This window comes from Syzygium oleosum, unplaced genomic scaffold (assembly GCF_021117445.2).
Source record: "Syzygium oleosum isolate NSW1041296 unplaced genomic scaffold, Sole_v2.1 Sole_v2.24, whole genome shotgun sequence".
Lineage (NCBI taxonomy): Eukaryota > Viridiplantae > Streptophyta > Magnoliopsida > Myrtales > Myrtaceae > Syzygium > Syzygium oleosum.
This window is the reverse complement of record NW_026607508.1, coordinates 1,195,470-1,217,363: the sequence shown is the minus strand read 5'-3', so window position 1 is coordinate 1,217,363 and position 21,894 is coordinate 1,195,470. Positions and strand designations below refer to the sequence as shown.

The window sequence follows — 21,894 nt, the reverse complement described above, 5'->3', positions numbered from 1 at the left end:
AATTCACAATTCGTCACATCAATCCACAAACCCGACGTTCAAGTCGGCCACGTACGATCACCTAAATCATGCATATTATTTTATCCAATCCAATTAGCACAATTAAATCATAATATAATTAAATTAAATCACGCTCTAACCGTTCTAAACCCGAGACAAGTCTATAAAATACCCAAAGTACTAAATAGGGTTTAGAAAGTCACTTACCTAAATTTGGCTCTAGAAAAAAACTCGCACGGGCTCAAAACGGCCGAATGAACGGTAATAGCGAGGGCACGACGGGCGCGGGGCTCGGCCATGGCTTGGCACACAGCCCGGCACACGGCCACGGCCCGGGGCAGTCTGGGCATGCTCGGGCTGGCTGGGCAGCCGCTAGGCGAGCTCGGTCATGGCTCGGGACGCTTGGGCGACGGCGACGACAACGGTTGTTGGGCTATCTCGGCGAGCACGGTGATTGCAAGTGGCTGGGCAAGGTCACTGGGGTTTGGGTGGTGGCGGACAGGGCAGCGGCGGCAGCCGGAATGGCGGTGCATGGCGGATGGGTGAGGCGGCGCCGAGGAGAGTTCAAAATAGGGGAGGTGTCGGGGAGAAAGGAAAAGCGGGGGAAGGGGGGCAGGTGGCGAGGGCGAGTAGGTGGCGGAGGTGGGTGAGGGAGAGACTAGGGGCGGCGGAGCGGCGGCCGGAGCAGGTGAAAGCACGGCAATGCGGCGATGACGAGCTGGAGGGGAGGGAAAGGTGAACCAGGGAGGTGGTGACAGCGGGAGAGAGAGAGAGAGAGAGAGAGAGAGAGAGAGAGAGAGAGAGATCGGGGCGAGGAAGAAGGGCGAACCCGGCGATGGGGGCGGCGCGCAATGCGGCGACGAGGGGCGTGAGGAAGTGGCCGGACAGGCTGGGACTCGCCGGGACGCGGCCAGCCAGCGGCCCCAGGCGGTCGGGCCAAAACGGGAGAGGCCAGGGAGAAACGCGGGGAGGGGGCGAGTCGCGCGGCGGCCGGAGGCGGCACGGCAGCGTCACAGGTGGCCGGGCGACGGAGGACAGGCCGGCAGGCGGCTGGGCAGCACCGGGCCGTGGCGAACGCAACGCCGAGATGCTGTTCGCGTGTTGCACGGACAGGGCCGGTGAGCGCGGTCGCGGGCGACGAGTTGCGGCACGACTCGGTCGGGCGACGGCGGCGCGAGGCGGACGGCAAAGGGCGGTCGGCGGCGACTGGTCGGGCGAGCAAAGGCAAAAGCAGAACCAGTTCGGGGTCAGGGAAGGAAGAAGGAAGAAGAAAGAGAGAGAAGGAAGAAGAAAAAGAGAAAGAAGGAGAGAGAGAGGAGTGGATGGGTCTGATAGGGGGAAGGGATAGACGTGCGCAGGGGGAGGTGACTGGGGAGAGAGAGAGAGAGAGAAAGAGAGAGAGAGGGAAAGTCAAAAGTAATTATCGCGATCCAACGGTCACAGTTTGAACTCAAAAACGATCTAACGGCCCACGAAAATCCTAATTAATAATGTAGGAAAAAGGGCCAAAAGAAAATAACTCAAAACACACTACGAGGGAGGTCTACTAGTCCAAATCCGCACCCGGTCAAAAATCCACTTTTCACATATCCCGGGTAATCTCGAGGCTGCCCACAATAATATCGACACCGTCCAATTAAATTCGTCTCGGAACTTCGAGAAATTCAACACAAAAGTTTGGGCTCTAAATAACGGCCAAATTCGATCAAGCGCGACTCTAGCGAAATCTCAATTTTAAAAAAATAACCGAAAGTGATCAGTTCCCGGGCGAGATTTTACTATAAGCACACTGACGAATTACACGTTTTATAAATCCCAACTATGGACTGAAATTCGGAATGTCACATTGTGCAACTCATTGGTTTTGCTTTGAAGGCTCGAAACAAGCTCTCGTGTATGATCTCATATCAAATGGATCTTTAAATAAGCACATTTTTTAGTGAGGAAGGTGGTAAGTTTCTTGAATACAAGAAAATATATGAGAACGCACTTGGGGTGGTAAGGGAGATCGAATACTTACATCGGGGGTGTGACATGCAAATGCTACACTTTGATATCAAGCCTCGTGACATTCTTTTGGACAAGAATTTCACTCCGAAAGTTTCTGACTTTGGACTCGCGAAACTTTATCCCATAGATCTAAGCACAGTTTCATTGATTACTGCAAGAGGAACCTTGAGATATATTGCACATGAGTTGTTTTACAAAACCATTGGTGGTGTATCTTATAAAGCGAATGTATACATCTTTTGGATGTTGCTCATGGAATTGACAGGTAGAAGGAAGAATATAAATGCAAATGCGGAACACTCAAGCCAAATTTATTTTCCATTGTGGGTATACGACCAAGTTAGTGAAGGTACAAGTATTGAAATGGAAGCAGTTGTAGAAGAGGAAAGGAAGGTGATAGAAAAGATGATAATAGTTGCACTTTGGTGTATACAATTAAACCCTGACCATCGGTCTCCAATGAGCAAAGTCCAAGAAATGCTTGAAGGAGATAATGGTAAACTTCAAATGCCTCCAAAATCACTTATTTACCCACCGGATGATTTGGTTAACAATGACATAGCGAGATGGAACTAGAAACATTCTCAACTTCATCAAGCGCTCCGATAATTTTAGCTAGTTTTCCTTTTAGAGATAGCAATAATGTTTAGAGAACCATGCACAGTTTGATTGGAAAAGCTTTTTGTATTTGCCCACAACCTAGTATTATGTTGGGTGGGACTTGAGCTAGTTCAACTCAATACTAATTACTTTTGAGATTCTCTTCTTGTCGCTCTTAGGTTAATGTTGTGTTACTGTATTTCATATAGTTTTACTCTCTTGCATTCTTCTTCAAAAGGATAAAAAAATTAGTTGGAAAGCAAGGACAAAAACAGAGGAGGAAGGCGACGGACATTGTGAACTTTCCTCCCTCATTACGAGATTTTGGGTAATGACAATGAAAAAGCTAACAATAACCCGTGATCTTGCCTCTTAACTTGCTACTACCAACATATGATTTCTTGATATCAACAACTGATTTTGACTTGTGAATTCATTTTCAAAGAAAATATGCATGTATACATTTTACAATGCAAGAAATAACTTTTATCAAAATGGAAAAGATTAAGATCTTAGATCAAACAATTCAATGAAGTTTATATTATAAGAACTCATATTCTGTTTTAAAGTTAACACGAAATTGCTGACAAGTAATAAGATCGAAAAACATCAATTTCCTCTTATATCACTCGATTACGGCAATTTCAATTGACGGGTTTTTAGAATTTTAGGGCACTTCAATGAAACTTCATCAATCTGATTATGTACCCGACATTGGCCATGGAGGGAAGGGAGAGAAGGGGAGGTGACCCATTACCCGCAAAAACAAAAGTTACAAATATCTGCTATAGAGAAAATTTAATCTCATATTTAGATTCATGCTCAAAAAAAAATTTCAAAAAATTATATCAAAATCCATGTCGGTTTGCTTAAGGTGAATTCCAGAATTTGACGGTTTCTTAGTTTTCTCAAACAGATCACCTCATAAACTCGAGAACTCACTTCTTCCTCCCGGCTGTTCAGAATCACAATCCCGCGCAACTTTGGTCGCGGCGAGCATGTTCTGGTTCTCTTCCCCACCTCTCTATTCCTCTCAGTTCTTCCCTCTCGCGAAACTGAGGCTCACAATGATGGGTTTCAACAAGAGAGCAATCAAATGCGTTACATTGCAGACGTGCGAATCATGCCCAGCGTCACCCTTGAAGAAGAGAAATGGTGCAAAAAGTCAGACATGGGAATTAAATGGAACCTGGGCCACACGGAGCAATGCCGGTCGGAATTCCCAGGCAAAAGGGGGGGTGGTCGCTTGATTGAAATTCGAGTTTTGGTGGCAGATACTTCCTGATGGCCAATTGTGCGAACCGATGAATTTCAGTGAAAAATATTTGGTTAAGATTTTGTTGCGATAGGGCTTTATTCGAAGTGGGGGATGCAGGAGGGGACAGAGGAACCGAAAGGGTAAATAGGAATTTAAGGAGATTGAGTTCGGTTCCACTCTTCCATGAGTGAATCAGCTAACTGTTTCATTCTGTAGGAAAGATCCTTCGAGACCGGTGAAAAAAATTTACAGCCTCGATGAAGCCAGTTGAAATCATGCTTTCTTCCTTCGTTTTCTGCATTTTCTCTACTATAGTGAGTTTCGCTGTAATTAGAGAACAAAAAGATGAGCGACAAATGTTTAGGAAAAAGTTGCTTAGGAAGATATTGTTATGGTTAAACCTTACCAAAAAAAAAAAGATATTGTTATGGTTGGGCGATTGCAATAAGCTTGTCATGCTAGCTTCAAACATGTTGAGGTTCGAGCTAAATCTTGGCATCTTGCTGGCACTTTTTTTCTTGGCCCTCCTCTGAAATATGATCTCATAGTTAAATATAGATGCCATTGGGGGATTCTTAATTCCCCATGCAATAACTTCTCTCTCCAAAGGCATAAAATCTGGAGGAGCTTGAAACAAATTGAATGATCTTTATTTTCACTTGTTACTTCAAACAAGAACTTAGCAGTTTAGCCATTGTGTTGGACCTCTCGGTAATAAAGGCGATCACTTACATTAGAAAGCACCAGAGTCACTGATTTCATCCCTTTCTAAAGAATGCTATACTTAGACTTGATACAAAATTGAACAAAAGGATTCATATATTCGAACCTGCTTAGTGGGATGACATTTAGTTTGTTGCACTTATTGTTGTTGTTGCTCATTTCTAGACCACTTTTCCTATTTAATTGATGCACTGTACAATCTATTAATTAGACAGATAGCACTGTGTTATAAACTATAGTAATTTTATCAACTTCCTGAGCAGATCATATTCGGTCAGACAATTAGCTGCCACGGCATATGGGGCCCTCTGCGCTGTAGCTTTTTCTATTCCAATAACATCTAATGGAAGACAACTATGTCATGCTTTTACTATGGTGGATAGGTTCATTAGCTGATCACTACCATCGCTCTTAACATAATTGCTGGAGATGGTACAGCAGAACTGGCACTCGACAGCCTCCAGTTTCTTAACGTTGGGAATTTTAATGGAATTGAAAAATATGCATTACCAATTCTCAAAGCATGCTGACAGCATATGAGTTATGCGGGTCGGTTACAACTAACCAAATCGGTTCTTATATCTATTTGCACGTACTGAATGCAAATGTTTCTTCTTCCGAAGCAAACTATTTATGAGATTGAGATGAAGATTCGCCACTTCCTATGGGCTAGGTCTTCAACAAACCGTGGATCGCACAAAGTTGCATGGCGTGTAGTATGCTCACCCAAAAAGGAAGGAGGGTTAGGATTGCCTGATTTGAACCTATGGAATAAAGTGTTATTAGGACGCACAATGTGGAATCTTATCAATCATCCATCTTCTTCACTTTGGAGCTCCTGGGTCCATAGTACAAAATGCAGAGGAACCCCATTTTTGCAATTGGACATGAAGGGTAGTATGGCTTGGAGTTGGCGATGTCTCCTCAAACTACGTCATGTCCTAACCCCAGTCATGTCTAATCCAAGATATTGCTGCCATGATGTCTTGGATGAACTTAGACACGAGAGTCCGGCTGTGGAATGGTATCACTTAATATGGAGTAGCGGCGTTAGCAAGCACAATTTTATTGGTTGGTTAGTATGTAGGGATAGGCTTCTGACAGCAGAGATCATATCACGATGGATGACCTCAGTCGATGTCCAATGTACCTTCTGTAGGGCAAGTATAGCGCAATATTCTTGCTCAACATGGGATCAGGCGTGATGTATGGGGATGGAATGAGAAGCTTCAATGGATGGTTAGAGCAACAAGAGACAAAGATTTGGCAGCGAAACTCCTCAAAGTATCTTTCCTAGCGACTGTATATTGCACTTGGATGGAGTGCAACCATAGGCGGTTTCAAAACAATCCAACTGACATTCAGATTATTTTGGCGAAGATGCGGGAAAATGTAAGAGATAGAGCTTCGCTATACCAAAAAATCAAACCTTAGCAAGCTAACGTTGTTTTAGCTACTTTATGGAGACTTCCTACCTCCATATTCTCGAATTATTAGTACTAGTTGTAATGCTGGGGAATGCCCCTAAGCTGCTGTACATCATCTGTTATATACTACTTATATTTTACACAAAAAAAACAAGCATGCTGACAGCTACTCCAAGATGAGTGAAGCTCCTTGAGTTTATTGCATAGCCTCTTGGCATTATAACTCTGATCTCTATATGCTTCCAAACCCATTTTGTGGACATTGTGGATCTGCTTCTTGGTTGGGCATTGATACCGGACTTCGGAGAATCAGAGAGACATGTTATTGTGGATTGTTTCGTGCAATTCCAAAAGCATTGGGTCCGTAATTTGCAGTTCTCGCTTGGATTGATGTCGAAGTTCCAGGGTGACACGGATGCGCTACCGCGTGATGGGGTCTGGGTACTCCACAACAATTTCGAAGACTGCTCTCCCTGCTCTTTTGTTTTTATACCATCCTGCAGTCCACTGCTTCTGGGTTGAAGAAAATCCTCTTGGACAAATAAGCGTCCACTTAACAAGATGCTACCGCAGCTGAAAAGTCCAACATTTGACGTTTAAGAATCCTCCAAAATCTGCTGCTTCACTTGCAGATGTATGATGGCCATCTGATGGATGGCAATCCTGTGTATAGCCGGTATGAGGATAAGAACTTGTGCGTGTGTACCTTTAAATTTGAAGGAAGAAATCGATTTTAGTTTTCGTGGACCATGAATTTTCGATTTTGCAAAGATCTCGCCTAATTCCAAAGTAATGTCTTTAGGCGGACTATATACATCATGACAGATGTAGATTTCTGATGGCCAGTCAATAAAAGTAGAAAGCTCTGGAAGAATCCACATAAGATTGATTTTGGTAATTCAGCCGAAAATTATCGCCTCCTTTTTGAATTTTTGAGCTATGTGGCCGAGTTGCACAGTCAATAATGGGTTGGGCTGACATTTATGTCTGGATAGGCCCAAACCCGGATCCGAAATACAGAAGACCACCGCGTTCAACCCGCTGCTCTAATACTCGTCAATTCAGGCAGCATCAGCACTAGACCTCACTCCACTCGTTCGCCATTCCCTCGCTTCATCAATTCCGCACTTCTCTCGCTCTCTCTGCACGAAAAGCTCCAAGTTCGGCTCCTTGTCGCTGCTGCTTCCGGCCACTACCTCTTCCAATCGAGTGTGCATCCGGGCCGTCGCAGTAGCCGAGGTCGGCGGCTCTACGGCACTACTAAGAACTAAGAAGCTGTTAGAAATGTATTAGGCAATAATTTTTTCTAACTGTGACATGTTTAGGATGAATGACATTGTTAAAATATGTCCCGAGTTCGATCCCGATAGACGAAACCCGACCCGAAATTAATTGCTATTTGTGGAAATCTGAATATTCCAAATTGGATATTTTGGGGACGTCCAAAATCTAGCAAAGAGAAAATCTGAATATGGAAAAGCAAAATAAATATTGTCTCTGTGTTGGAATCAAGATCAAGAAAGGAAGTCTTCCTTGGATTTTGATTGGGTGCAAGATTGTCTTAAAATACATGGAATCCACTTTCCTGATTGAAGTGGTCAAGAAAATTAACAAAAGGAAAAGTCCAACGCTAGCCTAATGGAGTCGACTTTGTACATGGAATTCTTTCTTCGGGTTGAAGTCGGCTACTGATGCTATCGTGACAACTACTATCAAGTAACAGTTCATCAACCTTGCACCTTAGACAAGGAGAGTATCTCAGTTGCTTCTTGATTTGCCAACACTTGCAACAAACATAGGCTTAATCACATATTTCAAAGATTATTAATGTATTGTGAACTCCATGAACTTTGTCTATAGAGACCTGAAGTTAGAACCTCTTCAATTCATCATCACCCACAAGACTGTCCACCCATTGTGCCATTCGCTTATCACTTATCACCAAGAGTAACCCCAGCTAATGACTGAAAAATACCAAGTAAAGGATCTGATAAGTAAAAGCAAACATAGCACATTATTATTGTCGAAATGGACGATATTATCCCCGGCATCTGTATAGAAATATCAAGATAGACTGTTTTAGTCATATTAGAGTTATTGAAGCTGTTGATAGATAAGCTCAAAACTGAAACAACAGGAGAATGTTAAACATCTCAGTGGCCATAGGAAAGAGTAAAAAGGGAGTCAATTAGAGAAAACAGAAGAGTTCCACCTCAAAACCAAAATCAGTGGCCATAGGAACGATATATTCTAGAAGTACTATGTGTGAGAGTTTCACGACAAGAAAGAAGCATCCAGAGAAAGACGGCACCTATTACTATTGGTGCTTGATTTTTTTCTTGTTGTTTTTTTAAGTTACCCAAAAAAAAAAAAAAAGCATGAGGCGGCCCCTTTAGTTTCAATAGGCTGAACTAGCTGGGAAATGGGCCAGGCCGCTTATTCACCGGCTCGGGCTTGTCCTAGATTTCTTGGCCGTGGGAGATTCATTTTCTTTTTCCCTTGAACTGGGGAGGTGAATCTCCCATTTGATTTGAGAGCCTACTTGCTTCTATGACTTTTTAAGACCATAAAATTCAATAGGAACTTTACGATGTCGATTGCAAGAAAGAACTAATAGCAAAGAAAGGCTTGGTCCGGTAAGACAATTGCTACGAGCACACAGTGAATCGACTATGAGACAACGGATGACTAAAAAACAAAACAATATATGAAGTGATGAGTTTGAAACCTTATGATCGCAATGATTTTCTCGAAACTCGGCACTGCATGAGTGGGCGGGACAACATGCCAACGATGTAATGTCAGGAATTGAAGTAAAAGCCCAAAACATGCGCCAACACATGCTAATATATTTGTAAAGTTTTATAATGGACTCACCCGATAATCCAGCCCTTAGACCAACGGCCATATATTAGTAAGGTTTTGAAGATTTAGCCGTCTGAGGTATCAAACTGATGTGACTTGTTCACGTCCCAGCCCTTATCTTGAATATTTGAAGTCGCGCAGTGCTTGTGTGTTCATCCACCGTCCCTCCTCCCTGCTTGCCCGGAATGTCAACAAGCTTGCCGGTGTCCCTCCCCACGCTTAACATGGGCTCTAGCAATTCCTATTTGGTGGAGCCCTTAGCAGCGCCCTGAACCACCGCGCAGTCATGGCCGCACCACCACTAGACCTCCTCGGCGCCTATTGTCAATGCGGTGTTGACTGCATTGGAGACGATTGCCGACATATCCCCAAACACGACTGTAGCTGTACAACCTTTTGATTTAGTCCAAATAAAGCTCAGCCAACTTCACTTACTTGTGAATGTCTGAACTGGATCCAAGGACGGAGCGTCACTTATTTGAGTGGGTCTTGAAGTTCTATTTTTCATATGATACATGGAACATCTGTAAATTTTTATATGAAGTGTATATTTGACCTCTTTTGTAGACTTCAACCCCACTGAATTTTCGAAATTATAAACTTCACCCCTCAGAATATGAAAAGAACAAGTGGCATAAAAAAGTGCAAAATTAAAAAAAAATTGAATTTTTCCAAAAAATAAATAGATAAAGCATATTAGAAGTTCGAACTTTATATGTATGGGAATGTATTCGATTAATGAGCCCTTTTTTTGTTTCTGGTGAGTCATAGAATTTTCAATTAATGCAACCAAATCCCAATTTTCTTTATGGAAATGCAGTCAGGTCATCACTTCTACATTGTTGAGGAAAAATAAAGCATATACCGCTAGTGTAAAGGAAATTTTACACAGGGGACCTTAACCACCATTGATTTGAGAATTTTATCTATCCAATCTTTTAAATAAATGGTGGATTTAGGCTGTTTATGTAAATATTTTTTACATTGGATGTGTACGTTATAATTACTCTTAAAAAGATTAAGACTTGATAGTTTCAAATGAATGGCTTATGATTAGATTGCACTTCATGTTCAAGGTTTAAAAGTTCCCATGAACTTTTTTCATAAAAACATATCCAATCATATAAAATATTACTTCATGTAAAAGGTACCTATTTTTTTTTTTTGCACAAAAAAATTCTTATGTGACAATTGATAAGTAATTTTTCATCCTTTAGATTTTGTGCTTAAATAAAATCTTCTCTCATAATAGTATTGTCTAATAAGAAAATAAAATCCATGGCTAAAATTACTCCTACCCTTGCTATATTGACATCCCTGATGAAAAGTTATTTCTTCGTCCAACGGGATCTTTTGTCCATTTGTTTAATGTCAATTGGGCCGGTCCGTCGACGTTTTTGTCTTTTGAATGTGGTCAGCAATTATCACTTGTTCGTCTAATTTGTTTTTGATAGTGAGTGAGATTCTCGATATAATCATTCTTTATTAGCTTAGGAAGGCAGCTCAAATTCTAGATTTTATACCAATTATTCAATTGGCGCCATGATATACAAGCAACCCCTTTGATTTCCTGCGCTACCATTTTGGTACTATTATTTTATTTTTGGTGGGACAAGATACTATCCTTTCATTTTATGCATTTCGTCGCTGTTTCCAACCTAATAAAGTGGGGATAAGAATTTTGGATACTACAAATGGAATGCGTTTCTGTTTCAAGAACGTTTATAGAAACTCTATGATGTGATGTTTGAGTCTTTAACTTACAGAAACTCATTTAATACTAATGCAACCTTTATATGTGATTTTTCTTCCTATAAGAAAATAAAAACTGTTGCTGGCGGTGAAATGGCTCCATTTTCCAAGAGATTGTCATTGACCCAGAACTGAAATGGTTATAAATTTAGGCTCAATACGTGGTCTCATATTCAATTCATACCGGGCATAATCTCTTGTCAGAGTAATTTCCTACTTATGATTCGTGCAACTCCAACACTGAGGCAATTTATTTGATGGATTCCCTCTCGTTTTCTTGAAAATTGCTCCAGAATGCCCGTTCATTCATAAAAAATGGAAAATAGCTCCATACCCTTTATATTGACAATTATCTCAATTTATGTGTAATAACATATCAGTTAGGTGGGTAGAGATGATTCAAACCTTAAACATGGAAAATGCCTCACGATCATATACATGAAGAATCAAGCGAAAACACTTTTTCTTTGGTCGCCCTACGTGACAATGGTGGGATGGAAGGACTATTCCTTTTCAATGTGATTGCTCGTGTATTTCAAGTGTCTTTCTTTTCAATACTTTCTTGTTGTAGCCAGGTTACCTTGACTGGAAAACTAGATTCTTAAAGAAAAAAAAAGAAAAAATAATAAATAAATAAATTGTATATATAATTCTAGAAGGAAGAGAAAAATATAAAGAGTGATGCCCTTCCAAGTCTTATAATTCCTCTAAGGCGTCAATTTTCTTAGGACAAACTACACCTACTGGGATCAACTTACGAGCTTGAATGCTTATCAAAATCATACCAATTTAGAGCCATGTTGATTTTCTTTGTAACACAAGCACGTTCCTTTAATTGATTGCACTAATGTCTGTCTCGATATGAAAAAACTCAATTTTTCTAAGAATGAAATCTCATTGACTTAAGTTGCAAATATAGATAGTTCCACTCCACTAACTCATTGACTGAGCGCTTATTTAGTCTCTTTTGTCATCACAGCACATGAAACAACTATAGTTCTTTTCTCTCTCTTTTTTTCACAATTAGTTAATTACTTTTTCGCTTTTCGGCAATTGTTAAAAGGTTTGGGACTAAATTGACACAATTAAGGTTTAGGACTAAATTGGCAAATTGTCAAAATGTTTAGGACTTAATTGGCACAATTGAAAAATTTAGGACTTAATTGACACAAGTGAGATATGTTTAGAATTTTTTGGTAATTTTCCCTATTTGAATAGGGTCTCGAATTTTTATTTTCCATAATATACGCCTATAAATTTTTACATGAAGTGTACATTTGACATCTTTTGTAGATTTCGACCCCACTATATTTTTGAAATTACAAACTTGACCCTTCAAAATATGAATAACCAAATGACATCAAAGAAAGCACAAATATTTAAAATTTACATTTCAATTTTTTAAAAGGTAAAAAAAAATAGCATATTAGAAGTTCGAATTTTTATGAGTGGAATGCAGTTGAGTGATTAGCCTTTTTTATTGCGAATGAGCTCTAAACTTTTCAAGTGATGCTATCGAATCCCAATTTTTTTTTTTGAAAGTGCAATCTAGTCTATCTAGTTATCACTTCTCCATTGTCTTGTACAATTAAATTTCTAACACTATCACTTTAGCAATTTACAGTACTAATACCCATTAAACTTTGTCACCTTTTGAAAAGATGCATAATATAGCATATACCGCCACTAGAAAAGAAATTTTACACAAGGGGCTTTATTCACCTTTTCAAATCAACAGTGGATTTGCGTCCAAATTTTGTTTACACTGGAGGTGGATATTATAATTACTCTTAACAAGATTAAGACTTGATAGTATCACATGAATGATTTATGACTAGATTGCATTTCATACTAAGGTTTAGAATTTCAGAAGAGCTTTTTTGTGTAAAATTTCATCCAATCATATAAAGCATTGCTCATATAAAAGGTAACTATTTTGTTGTTGCACCAAAAAAATTCTTATATGACAATTTATGTAATTTGTTGTGCTTTAGTTTTTGTATTAATATAAAATCATGTCTCATAATAATATGATACAATAGAACCATAAAAATCTACGGCTAAACTTACTTTGACCCTAGCAATATTGACACCACTTATGAAATGTTCAATGTCAATTGGGCCGGGTCCATCAACGTTTTTGTCTTTCGATTTGCGGTCCCCAATTATCACTTGTTCATCTTCTTTATTTATTTATTTTTTGTCTTATTAGCTTAGGAAGAGAGCTCAAAATTCGTTTTTTAATGCACATTATTGATTTTGCAATATGATATCCTACCAACCCCTTAATTTCCTACGCTGCCATTTTGTTAGTATAATTTTATGCATCACATTACTAAATTCAACCTATTCAAGTGGGGATAAGAGATACTACAAATAGAATGCATTTCTGTTTCAAGAAAATCACAGCCTTTTTCACCAAAACTGCATGCATATTTTATTTTGAGTCTTTGACTTGTAGGAACTCATTCAATGCTAGTGCAACCTACATGTGAGATGTTTGTACCTCAAATGAGAAAACAAATCTTTTGCCGGTGAAATAGCTCCATTTTCGAAGAGATTCTCATTGATTCGGAACTAAAATGGCTTTAGACTCGGGTTCAACACAAGATCTCATATTCAATTTGTACTCGACGCAATCTCTTATGAAGTAATTTCCTCTGTACGAATCGACCATCTGGAATATGATAGCCATTTTTTTGGTCAATCAGGAAAATGGATTCACTCTCGTTTCATTAAAATTGCTCTAGAATACCTGTCATCAATAAAATGTTAAACTCAAATCACAAAAGAAATACTCAAGCGAAAGCACTTTTTTTTGGTCACTCCATGTGACAGCGGTGGGATAGAAGGGACTATTCCTTTTTAATGGGTCTTATTGACCATAAAAGAAAAAAAAAAAGAGTGATGCTCTTCCAAGTCTTATAATTCCTTTAATGTGTTGATTTTCTTAGGACAAACTGCACCTATTGGGATCATCTCACGAGCTTGGATGCTTATCAAAATCATTCCAAATTAGAGCCACATTGATCTTCTTTGTAACACAGGCGCGTTCTTTTAATTGATAGCATTAATGTCCATCTCAACATGAAAATCTCAATTTTTCTAAGAATGAAATCTCATTGACTTAAGTGGCAAAAATAGATAGTTCCACTCGACAAACTCATTGACTTAGCCCTTACTTAGTCTCTTATGTCATCACGGTACATGAGACAACTGTAGTCCTTCTCTCTATTTCACAGTTAATTAATTACTTTTTGGCTTTTCGGAAATTTTCATGATTCCAAGCGATCCTAATAAATGCACTTGCACTCCACTTTAGGGATAGAAACAAACTGCGATAGTGACAAACAATCACTACAGCATGTGCAGACACAATAGTCAACTACATTAATTGAATAGATGTTGTGTGTTCATTTCATCCTCGAGCCGCCTTATTTATAGACTCCGCGGGTATACTCGAGATTTCATAAACCTCATCGTAAGCTGATACATTACATCTTTTCAGAATGAGACCTTTGAAGCTCTTCCTTCTCTTCACCTTTGTCCTCGTTGCTCTGAAACCAACACAAGCAGCTCGAGACATCATCTGTGAAGTCCTCGACAACACCTCCGAAACCCTTGACCCCAGATTCGGGGACGAGATCGGATTTGGATACGCTTTGGAAGCTTTATCAGACGCTTCTGACTTTGTCTTTGAGACGTTCAATCAAAGCAACGGTGGGGGAAGAGGCTACCCGACAGTTCTCATGATCATCGAGAGCTTCCTCGCCAACGGATATTCCCCCACCATCGCGACCAACAACGGCAGCCAATTCCGAGTGAACGCGGACTACCTCCAGGCCTACGTTGGTGACGTGAAGGCTGAGTTCACGGGGATCGTATACCACGAAAGCGCTCGCGTATGGCAATGGACAGGCAATGATACTGCCCCCATTGGCCTTATCACAGGCATCGCTGACTACATCCGATTGAGGGCGAGATGGCCATCAAAGTATTGGCCGCCGAGAGGATCCGGTTGCAGATGGGATGATGGGTATGCTGTGACGGCGTATTTCCTGGAGTTTTGCAGCAGGAAGAGGCGTGGGTTCGTGTCGGACCTCAACGCGATGATGGAGAATTCGTACTCAGATTCGTTCTTCGTGATCCTACTTGGTCAGTCTGTGGATGAATTATGGAAGGAGTATATTATGTCCCACAATGAGACCGATGTCCTAGAACCAGCAATAGCACCAGAGCATGGCGTACTGAATTAATCAATCAGGTGACTATGAGACAACTATGATAATGTCTAGGGGGTGGTTTTCCTTTTTCCTCATCTATAAATATACGATTCAATAAAATGTTGAGGAAGTACCAAAGCAGGAAAGATTATTAAGGGTTCATTATGCAGGAGCTTGAATTTTCATTGGATCTTTGCATCTCTCTCTCTCTTTCTCTCTCAAGTTTAGTAAGCTGTCTGTGAAAGCATATCACTTTAAAATATTAAAGAGGTAAAAAAAGAAAAAAGAAACCGGTGCTCCATCTGTTTGCAACGATTAGCATTTCTCCCAGAAGTCACGAAAAATTTGTTTTTCTTTTTTGGATTTTCGGCTAGCAAGTCATCAAATCTAATGAATAACACGACTTTTACATACAAAAAAAAGTCAAGAAATTGTTTCCACTGCCAGATCAGTTAGATCGTGAAAAATCACAATGTGTTTCCAAAAAGATGGGAAGAGCGGCAACCAAATCCAATATTCAATAAACATGTCAAAATTGCGTATAAACATTCTCCATCACCAAACTTTGCTAAATCCATTGACGTATAGCTACTATCATAGGAATTGTCTTTGATGTGTCGTTGGTTTAAAGTTTGAACTAGACCCGATCATCGTGCGAACCTAGACGTGCTTGGGCTGAAGCTTCTCATGTTCGTACTTTCCAGGGACCTTCAACAGGCCTAAGCCCAACCAATGCAAAAACATGAGTTTGGGAAGCTTGCCCAAATGCGCAACATTTATTTATATGATTAATTGATAATAAAAAAACGAAATATGAGTGGAAATAATTACCGGAATTTGTGGTGTTCTACGTTACTACTTTGCCCATGTGTTATGTCTTGCTCTGTTTCTTTTTCATATGTTCTGTCGCTTTGTTTCTTTTTCATATCAGAATTTGGCTCCATTTTGTTTCTTTTAATCTTTATATATTTATGTGTTGAGGTAGGAAAGTCAATGAAAGATAAATATAAATATATTTTCGAGGGCTAGGCTTGAAAAAATAGTTCGCCGGCCCAACGATCCAAAGCAAAAAGTAGCCAACCGCCCACATTTTAGATGGGTCGGTCCTACTGTCTATCGATCCAGTCTAGTACAAGAGGAGAAATTGACTCATCTTTTTGGCTCCCATGATTTAGCTCGACAACAAATTAAAAAGAGCTATTTAATGCATCTACACTAGACTAACCTATAATTTTGTAAATCTCAAAAGGCCAAATTAATTAAAGTCAATATTTTCTGTTGCAATAATTTCCAGACAACCTTTCCTTTTGGGATTGTTATGTTTTAGATTTTTATTAATGTTGCCCGTAGATTTCTAATTGAAAGACCTGCGATACACTAATTTTATTATAGGAGAGGAGGGAGGACTATAACCTATTTATGTAGCATATTCCAATAGACCCATCCATCACAAGTCAATGTTAAAACACTTGCCTATGTCGACCATTCAATCAGGTTACTACCGTAAACTAAACGTGTTAAGTCCAATATAATATGATTACATGAATGTACTTTAGGTGCTCTAGCATTGTCTCGTATATTTTATTAACTTTATAATTTTCCGTTTCACAACCTAAAATTTGGTGCAATTAATAAATGGTGTTGACATCTGAATTTTTGTTGACCATTCAAACGTTCATTTCTTTGTAAAAATGCAAAATAAAAATAAAATATAGTGGTAAAAAAACTTATATATAAAAGAAAGAGAAAAGAAGAAGAAAAGAGTAATAAACAGGTCGTAGCTTGGTCCATTGACGGAAGTCAAAGCCCATGAAACCCAGCAATCAATTTGCTAAATCTAAACGGTTACAATCCACGCAGTGGTGCCGGTCCTCTCTCCTCTGGCCATGATCCCCATTGAAGCTTCGCACACAACCTGGGAGCCGCAGCCGATCGAGCCGCCAGCCGATCGACGTTGTCCGCCACCTTTCCAGCCGCCGCCGCCGCCGCCGCTGCCGCCGACCTCATCTTCAAGGCAATACCAGTCGGTGTTCTGTTTTGCTGAGGGTTCCGACTGAGTTAAATCTCGTGGAGCATTCATTGTCGGGGGATTTCGTCCATCGATGATCACCGAAGCTTCTGTAGTTTGATATAATCGACACTCGGAGCCTTGGTTTTTGCACATGAAACAGGTGAGATTCGGATCTGAAACTTGCACTCTAAGTCGCACGCCACCTGTTTGATGATTTGCGCATGAGACGTCTTGAACCTGATTTCGCATAATCGGATGTTCGACATTTTTTTCAGATCTGTAGTGATTCATGTGTTTCGATTTAGCATGTTTGATTAGATGGAGATCGATGGCAGATTGAATAAGAGGTTCTGATTTTGCGGTCGGTGTGCGATGGGGCCCGACGGTGGCTGTAAGTTGTCGTCAACGGAAGTCTGGTGGTGGCCGGAATAGATGGCCAACGGCAGGTGTGAGAGAATCGGTGGTAATGGATTTCCAGACGGTGTTGGTGAGGTCTCGGGAAGAAGAAGATCGGGAAAAATAGAAATAAGAAAAAATGAAAAAATAGAAATAGAAAAAGGAAATTAAAAATTAGAAGAGAAATTAAAATCCAGATATAAAATAAGAGTCGGGTCGGATCCAATCAATAGAACCGGATCGGATTTGAGCGTTGTGGGCTAGAGACAGGGCTGGGAAAATGGGCTGACTGGGCCGAACTTGAAATTGGGCTTAAGTGAACTGAAAATTAAAATTTTGGGAATTTGGGCTTGAATTCTTCTGATAGCCTAAGCCCAGCGAATCAGGGCCGTACTCGGACCGGGCCCAAAGGGCGGTCAACCGGCGATTTGGAACAAAGTTCCACTGACCCGGTCCGAAGTCCATTTTCTAGAATTAAATAATAAAAATTTAAAAATTTAAAAAATTAAGAAAATTCGGAAAAATCCAAAATATGTGGGTAAAGCTAAAAGAAAATTAGAATTTACCTAGTTTAGGGCTTTTAATAAACATTTTGGGCTTAGATAAAATTTGATTCGAAATTGAATCAACCTTTAGGGCTTTAACTAGGGTTTTTGGATGATTTTTCTTTTAGAGCCAATGCTAAGTTGCTGTTTGCGCACTTTCATTTCGATTTTACTTGATTGCACATTTTTAATACATTGGTTGTTATTTTCCTTTTTAAAATTGTTAGGTAAAAGACTGCCTCGACACTTTAGTCAACAAATAATCAAGTTTAGATACTGAAAGGATATTAGTTAAATAATTAGTATAATCAAGTCCCCATTCCTAAGAATCACTTTGGTTATCAAACACCCATATCACATATGTATAAAACTTCGTTATCCCAACAATAATTATATTAGGATAAGAAATCATGTTTCTTCATATCTGTCACATTTTGGTATACTTAAAGTCGGATGGATAATTTTTATGAAATTTTTTTCTATTCATAGGTCAAGTTTGAAAATAAAAGCAGAAATTTTTTTGATGAAAGCAGCACAAGTGTAGGGATGAAGATGACAAATTATGGTAGTTTAAAAATACATATATCAAAGAAAACCATATCTTCAAAGCACGTATATGGCATTGCATCAGGAAACACGTATGATCAAACAATATCTTTCTAACATGTCCTACTTTCAACAAATATAAAAGATTAACTCATAGGACAAAGAAATGAGAAGCTCACGGTGGCTGTCATATATTAAAACTAACGATGGCTTGTCCACCACTAATTTTCTCAAGGAAAGTGCTTAACTTGTTTAAACCGGTTTTCTTGAGAAAATTAATTGAAACTCACGCTTGGCGGGATTTCCTCAAATCCCACTATGTCAAATTTTATAAATATGAAGAAAGAAAAAACAACACAAGAACTTTACCCAAAAAAAAAAAAACAACAACACAAGAAAAGAAGCAAATTGAATAACATGCATGAGCAATAGTTCAAATAATCTTGAAATCATATGATTATTTTCTTTGACTAGGGATTCCTATAACACCATTACCCACTCCCTTTGGGCACAGAATAGAACAAGTCAAGGAACCTCTACAATAAAACTTCCAGAAAAGTGTCGAAAAGTGTCAAAAGTCCTCAACCTATTGCATTGAGTGCAAATTTAGTCCTAAATTTTTAATTATACAAATTTAGTCATAAACTTTTTAATTGTGCTAATTCAGTCATTTACGCTAATTTTGGCTAGAATTGCCGACATGGACGCTTGCCGACCTGCACGCCGGCCAAGACGATGTGGATAATTTTTAATAATATTTTAATTTTAATTTTTAATTTTTATTACTTTTTGTAATGTTTTATTTTTTTCTTTCTTTTTCTCTCTCCTTTATTCTTCCTTTTGCCGGTAACCATCTACATGCGATGGCCGGCCATTGCCATGGCCAGAGTGCGCTTTGCCTAGCCATGGCGAGGCCCGGCCGGGTGAGGCGAGCCTCGGCGATGCGCACCCTTACAAGTTTGAAAATAAATTTCTGATAGCAGCATACTACAAATTATGGTACTTTAAAAATACATATTTCAAAGAAAACCATATTTTCAAAGCACATATATGGCATTGTGGTAATTGAGGTGGCAATGGTGCATTTTAAGTCGTAAAATTGAGGTAATTGAGGTGGCAATGGCGCATTTTAAGGTGTAATTGTTCAGGCGAGGGTTTGCCAGATGATGGAGGTCCTCGGTCGAATTGGGTTGGGCGTTGTCTTCGACCTTAGGATCACTGCATGTGTTTTTTGATACCTGCAAAGTAAGTCAATCGGCGCTCAATAAGTGGCGACTAGCCACAAGGAAACTCATGTTAAATTTAAAAATCTGGCTATAAAAGAGGAAGACAAAACCAAACTTATATCCATCAATTCCACATGAGCTTCTTGAATCGTATCATTGGTATTTTGTAGATGCTCAAGATTTCCCTCCCTTTCCCTCATGTCCAACAGCAAAATGACGTCGTCATCCTCCAGGTGCTCCATGACGTTCAATGAGCCACTCAATTGTTCCATTCTAAATTTTGAGACTTGTTTTTTAGCAAGCTGCTTTTCTAAATTGAATCAGGGGTTATCGATTGATTTGCATCAACTTGCATTCACCCCTTTTGTAAGGGATGTCCATAAGGAGGGGCCGACACAATGGCCGAATAAGGTGGGCAACCGGGGGTTTGGAATGGAAAAATCAATTTGTGGACCCTCCTTATTTGTCGGCTTGAAGTACTCTGGAAAAGACGTAGACAGAAATCCCTCGGGTGTTGAAGAACAAGCGTGGTCCCGCAAATCTAGCGTCCTTGGGAGGAGGTGCAATTTTGATAAAAAAATTCCGAACTCTCCCCCCATCCAGACAAGACTTCTCCCATATATCTCGGTGAAATTAAAGAAAAAAGGTTGAAGTCGCAGTTGTAACGCCAAAGAAGATTCAATCAAGATTCACAGCCAACAATCACTCGAACAAGCGTTCATTAACTCTGAAGCCGCGAACTTTGGATTTAGGGGGACTCATGCACAGCACTTGGAGATAAATATATACATGCACAGAGCTAAGAAAAGGGGAGCCCCTTCTTCAAATAAAAACTTATGACATCCCACTTTCTGATTGACTTTCCTCAGCTCCAAACTTTGACCCTCAAAATCATCACCAGGAACCTAAATTAAGTATCGCTCATGATCTGTCATGGTACCAATGAAGACATCGAAGTTGAAATGCTCCTAAGGCTTCCTGTGAAGACTTTGATCAATTCAAGCGTGTGTGCAAGCCATGGAAGTGTTGTGAATGGTGGGAATCTTGACCAACGTTTTGTCAACCGACAGCCAGTGAAGGGACCACCAGCTTGAACGTGACATTGTTCTCCATTACACCGAGCATGCCATCACTACTTATTGGGTTCATTCAACCATGTCCATGATTTTTCGCTCTTCAGGGAAGAATTAAATTCACAATATGCAAACCTAGCAGATCAAGGCCTCTTTGGAACCTAACTTTATGCATTCTCCAACGTAAACACGTTGAACAAACCCTACATCACGGTTCAGATTCTCGCCAGAATTGAGCTTGGATTCAATGTAGGGTGAAGACCCTGCATCAAGCATTGACATTGTTATACACGGTTCACTGGTCTCCTGCCAACGTCACAGTCCTTTTCGGCTAGGCTCCGTTGTCACTTCGTTGCAAAGACTCTCACCATCGCTCGTCTGGTTCAAACCAAACAAGTTCCACCGCTTGACTCGTACAAGCATTGGACGATGAGTTCAGTTCGCCCATCATTGTTACTGCTCTCATAGATCCACCATTGCCACCTCTAGCTTCCAAACGCATTCTTCAGCCTCTATTACCTACTTGTTTGCTACTTAAGGTTTGCTGGTCGCATTTCTTTGGTCTTGAAATAGTGGTATTCGAGTCTCATTTAAATGCTTGGTTAATCAATCATGAGGTCGCATTACTACTCGAATGGTTCCCCATAACCCTCGCACGTTGTATAACCTTGTTGCGCAATTCAAATGTTATTTCCATCTCTGACTAGTTGTAATCATTGCTGAATGTATTCTCTACTCATTGTCAATGTTCTATTCCGGCTTGATTGACTGGATATTATTCCCGTGTTGTTTGGGCCATACAGACACATATGTTCGTGTAAGAAAGGAAAGCATTACATGGAACCCATATCAATTTCCCTTTGAATCGTCACATTTTCAAGTTTTGAATATGTGGAACACCTTTTGAATACCTATTGTCCATATTGGTCTCGGTCTTGATTGGTGTTATTCGACTCGATTTGCATATCGTTTCAATTACATAAGAGCACATATCAATGTAGGAGCAAATTGTGTTTGATACCCATGAAACCCAGAACCTCAGGAGAGAATCGTTCACCCGAAGCTGCGTTATCAGTTTCCATGCCTTCGGTCGGTGGTGGGAGTCCGTCACCTGCCCTTGCTGGTCTCCGTCGCATTCAGTTCGCTAGGCTGTTTCAGGAAGTAGAACTTCTTCTGTTCATCGCCTCATTGGCAGGTGGCGATCTTCCATTCGTCAAAGCTCACTAGTGTCGAATGAAA

General features: G+C 40.0%; 1 protein-coding gene across 1 annotated transcript; it reads left to right on the top strand.

Moving 5' to 3' along the window:
• Window positions 1-14,130: 14,130 nt before the first annotated feature.
• Window positions 14,131-15,046, top strand: LOC115662615 (uncharacterized). The gene has a single exon (XM_030584734.2). It carries the CDS (start codon window positions 14,145-14,147, stop codon window positions 14,889-14,891), a length of 747 nt encoding a protein of 248 aa, XP_030440594.2. The 5' UTR covers window positions 14,131-14,144; the 3' UTR covers window positions 14,892-15,046.
• Window positions 15,047-21,894: the final 6,848 nt, after the last annotated feature.

Excerpts from the sequence above, each read along its gene's own strand:
- LOC115662615 (XM_030584734.2), top strand. The coding sequence starts at position 14,145 with ATGAGACCTTTGAAGCTCTTCCTTCTCTTCACCTTTGTCCTCGTTGCT.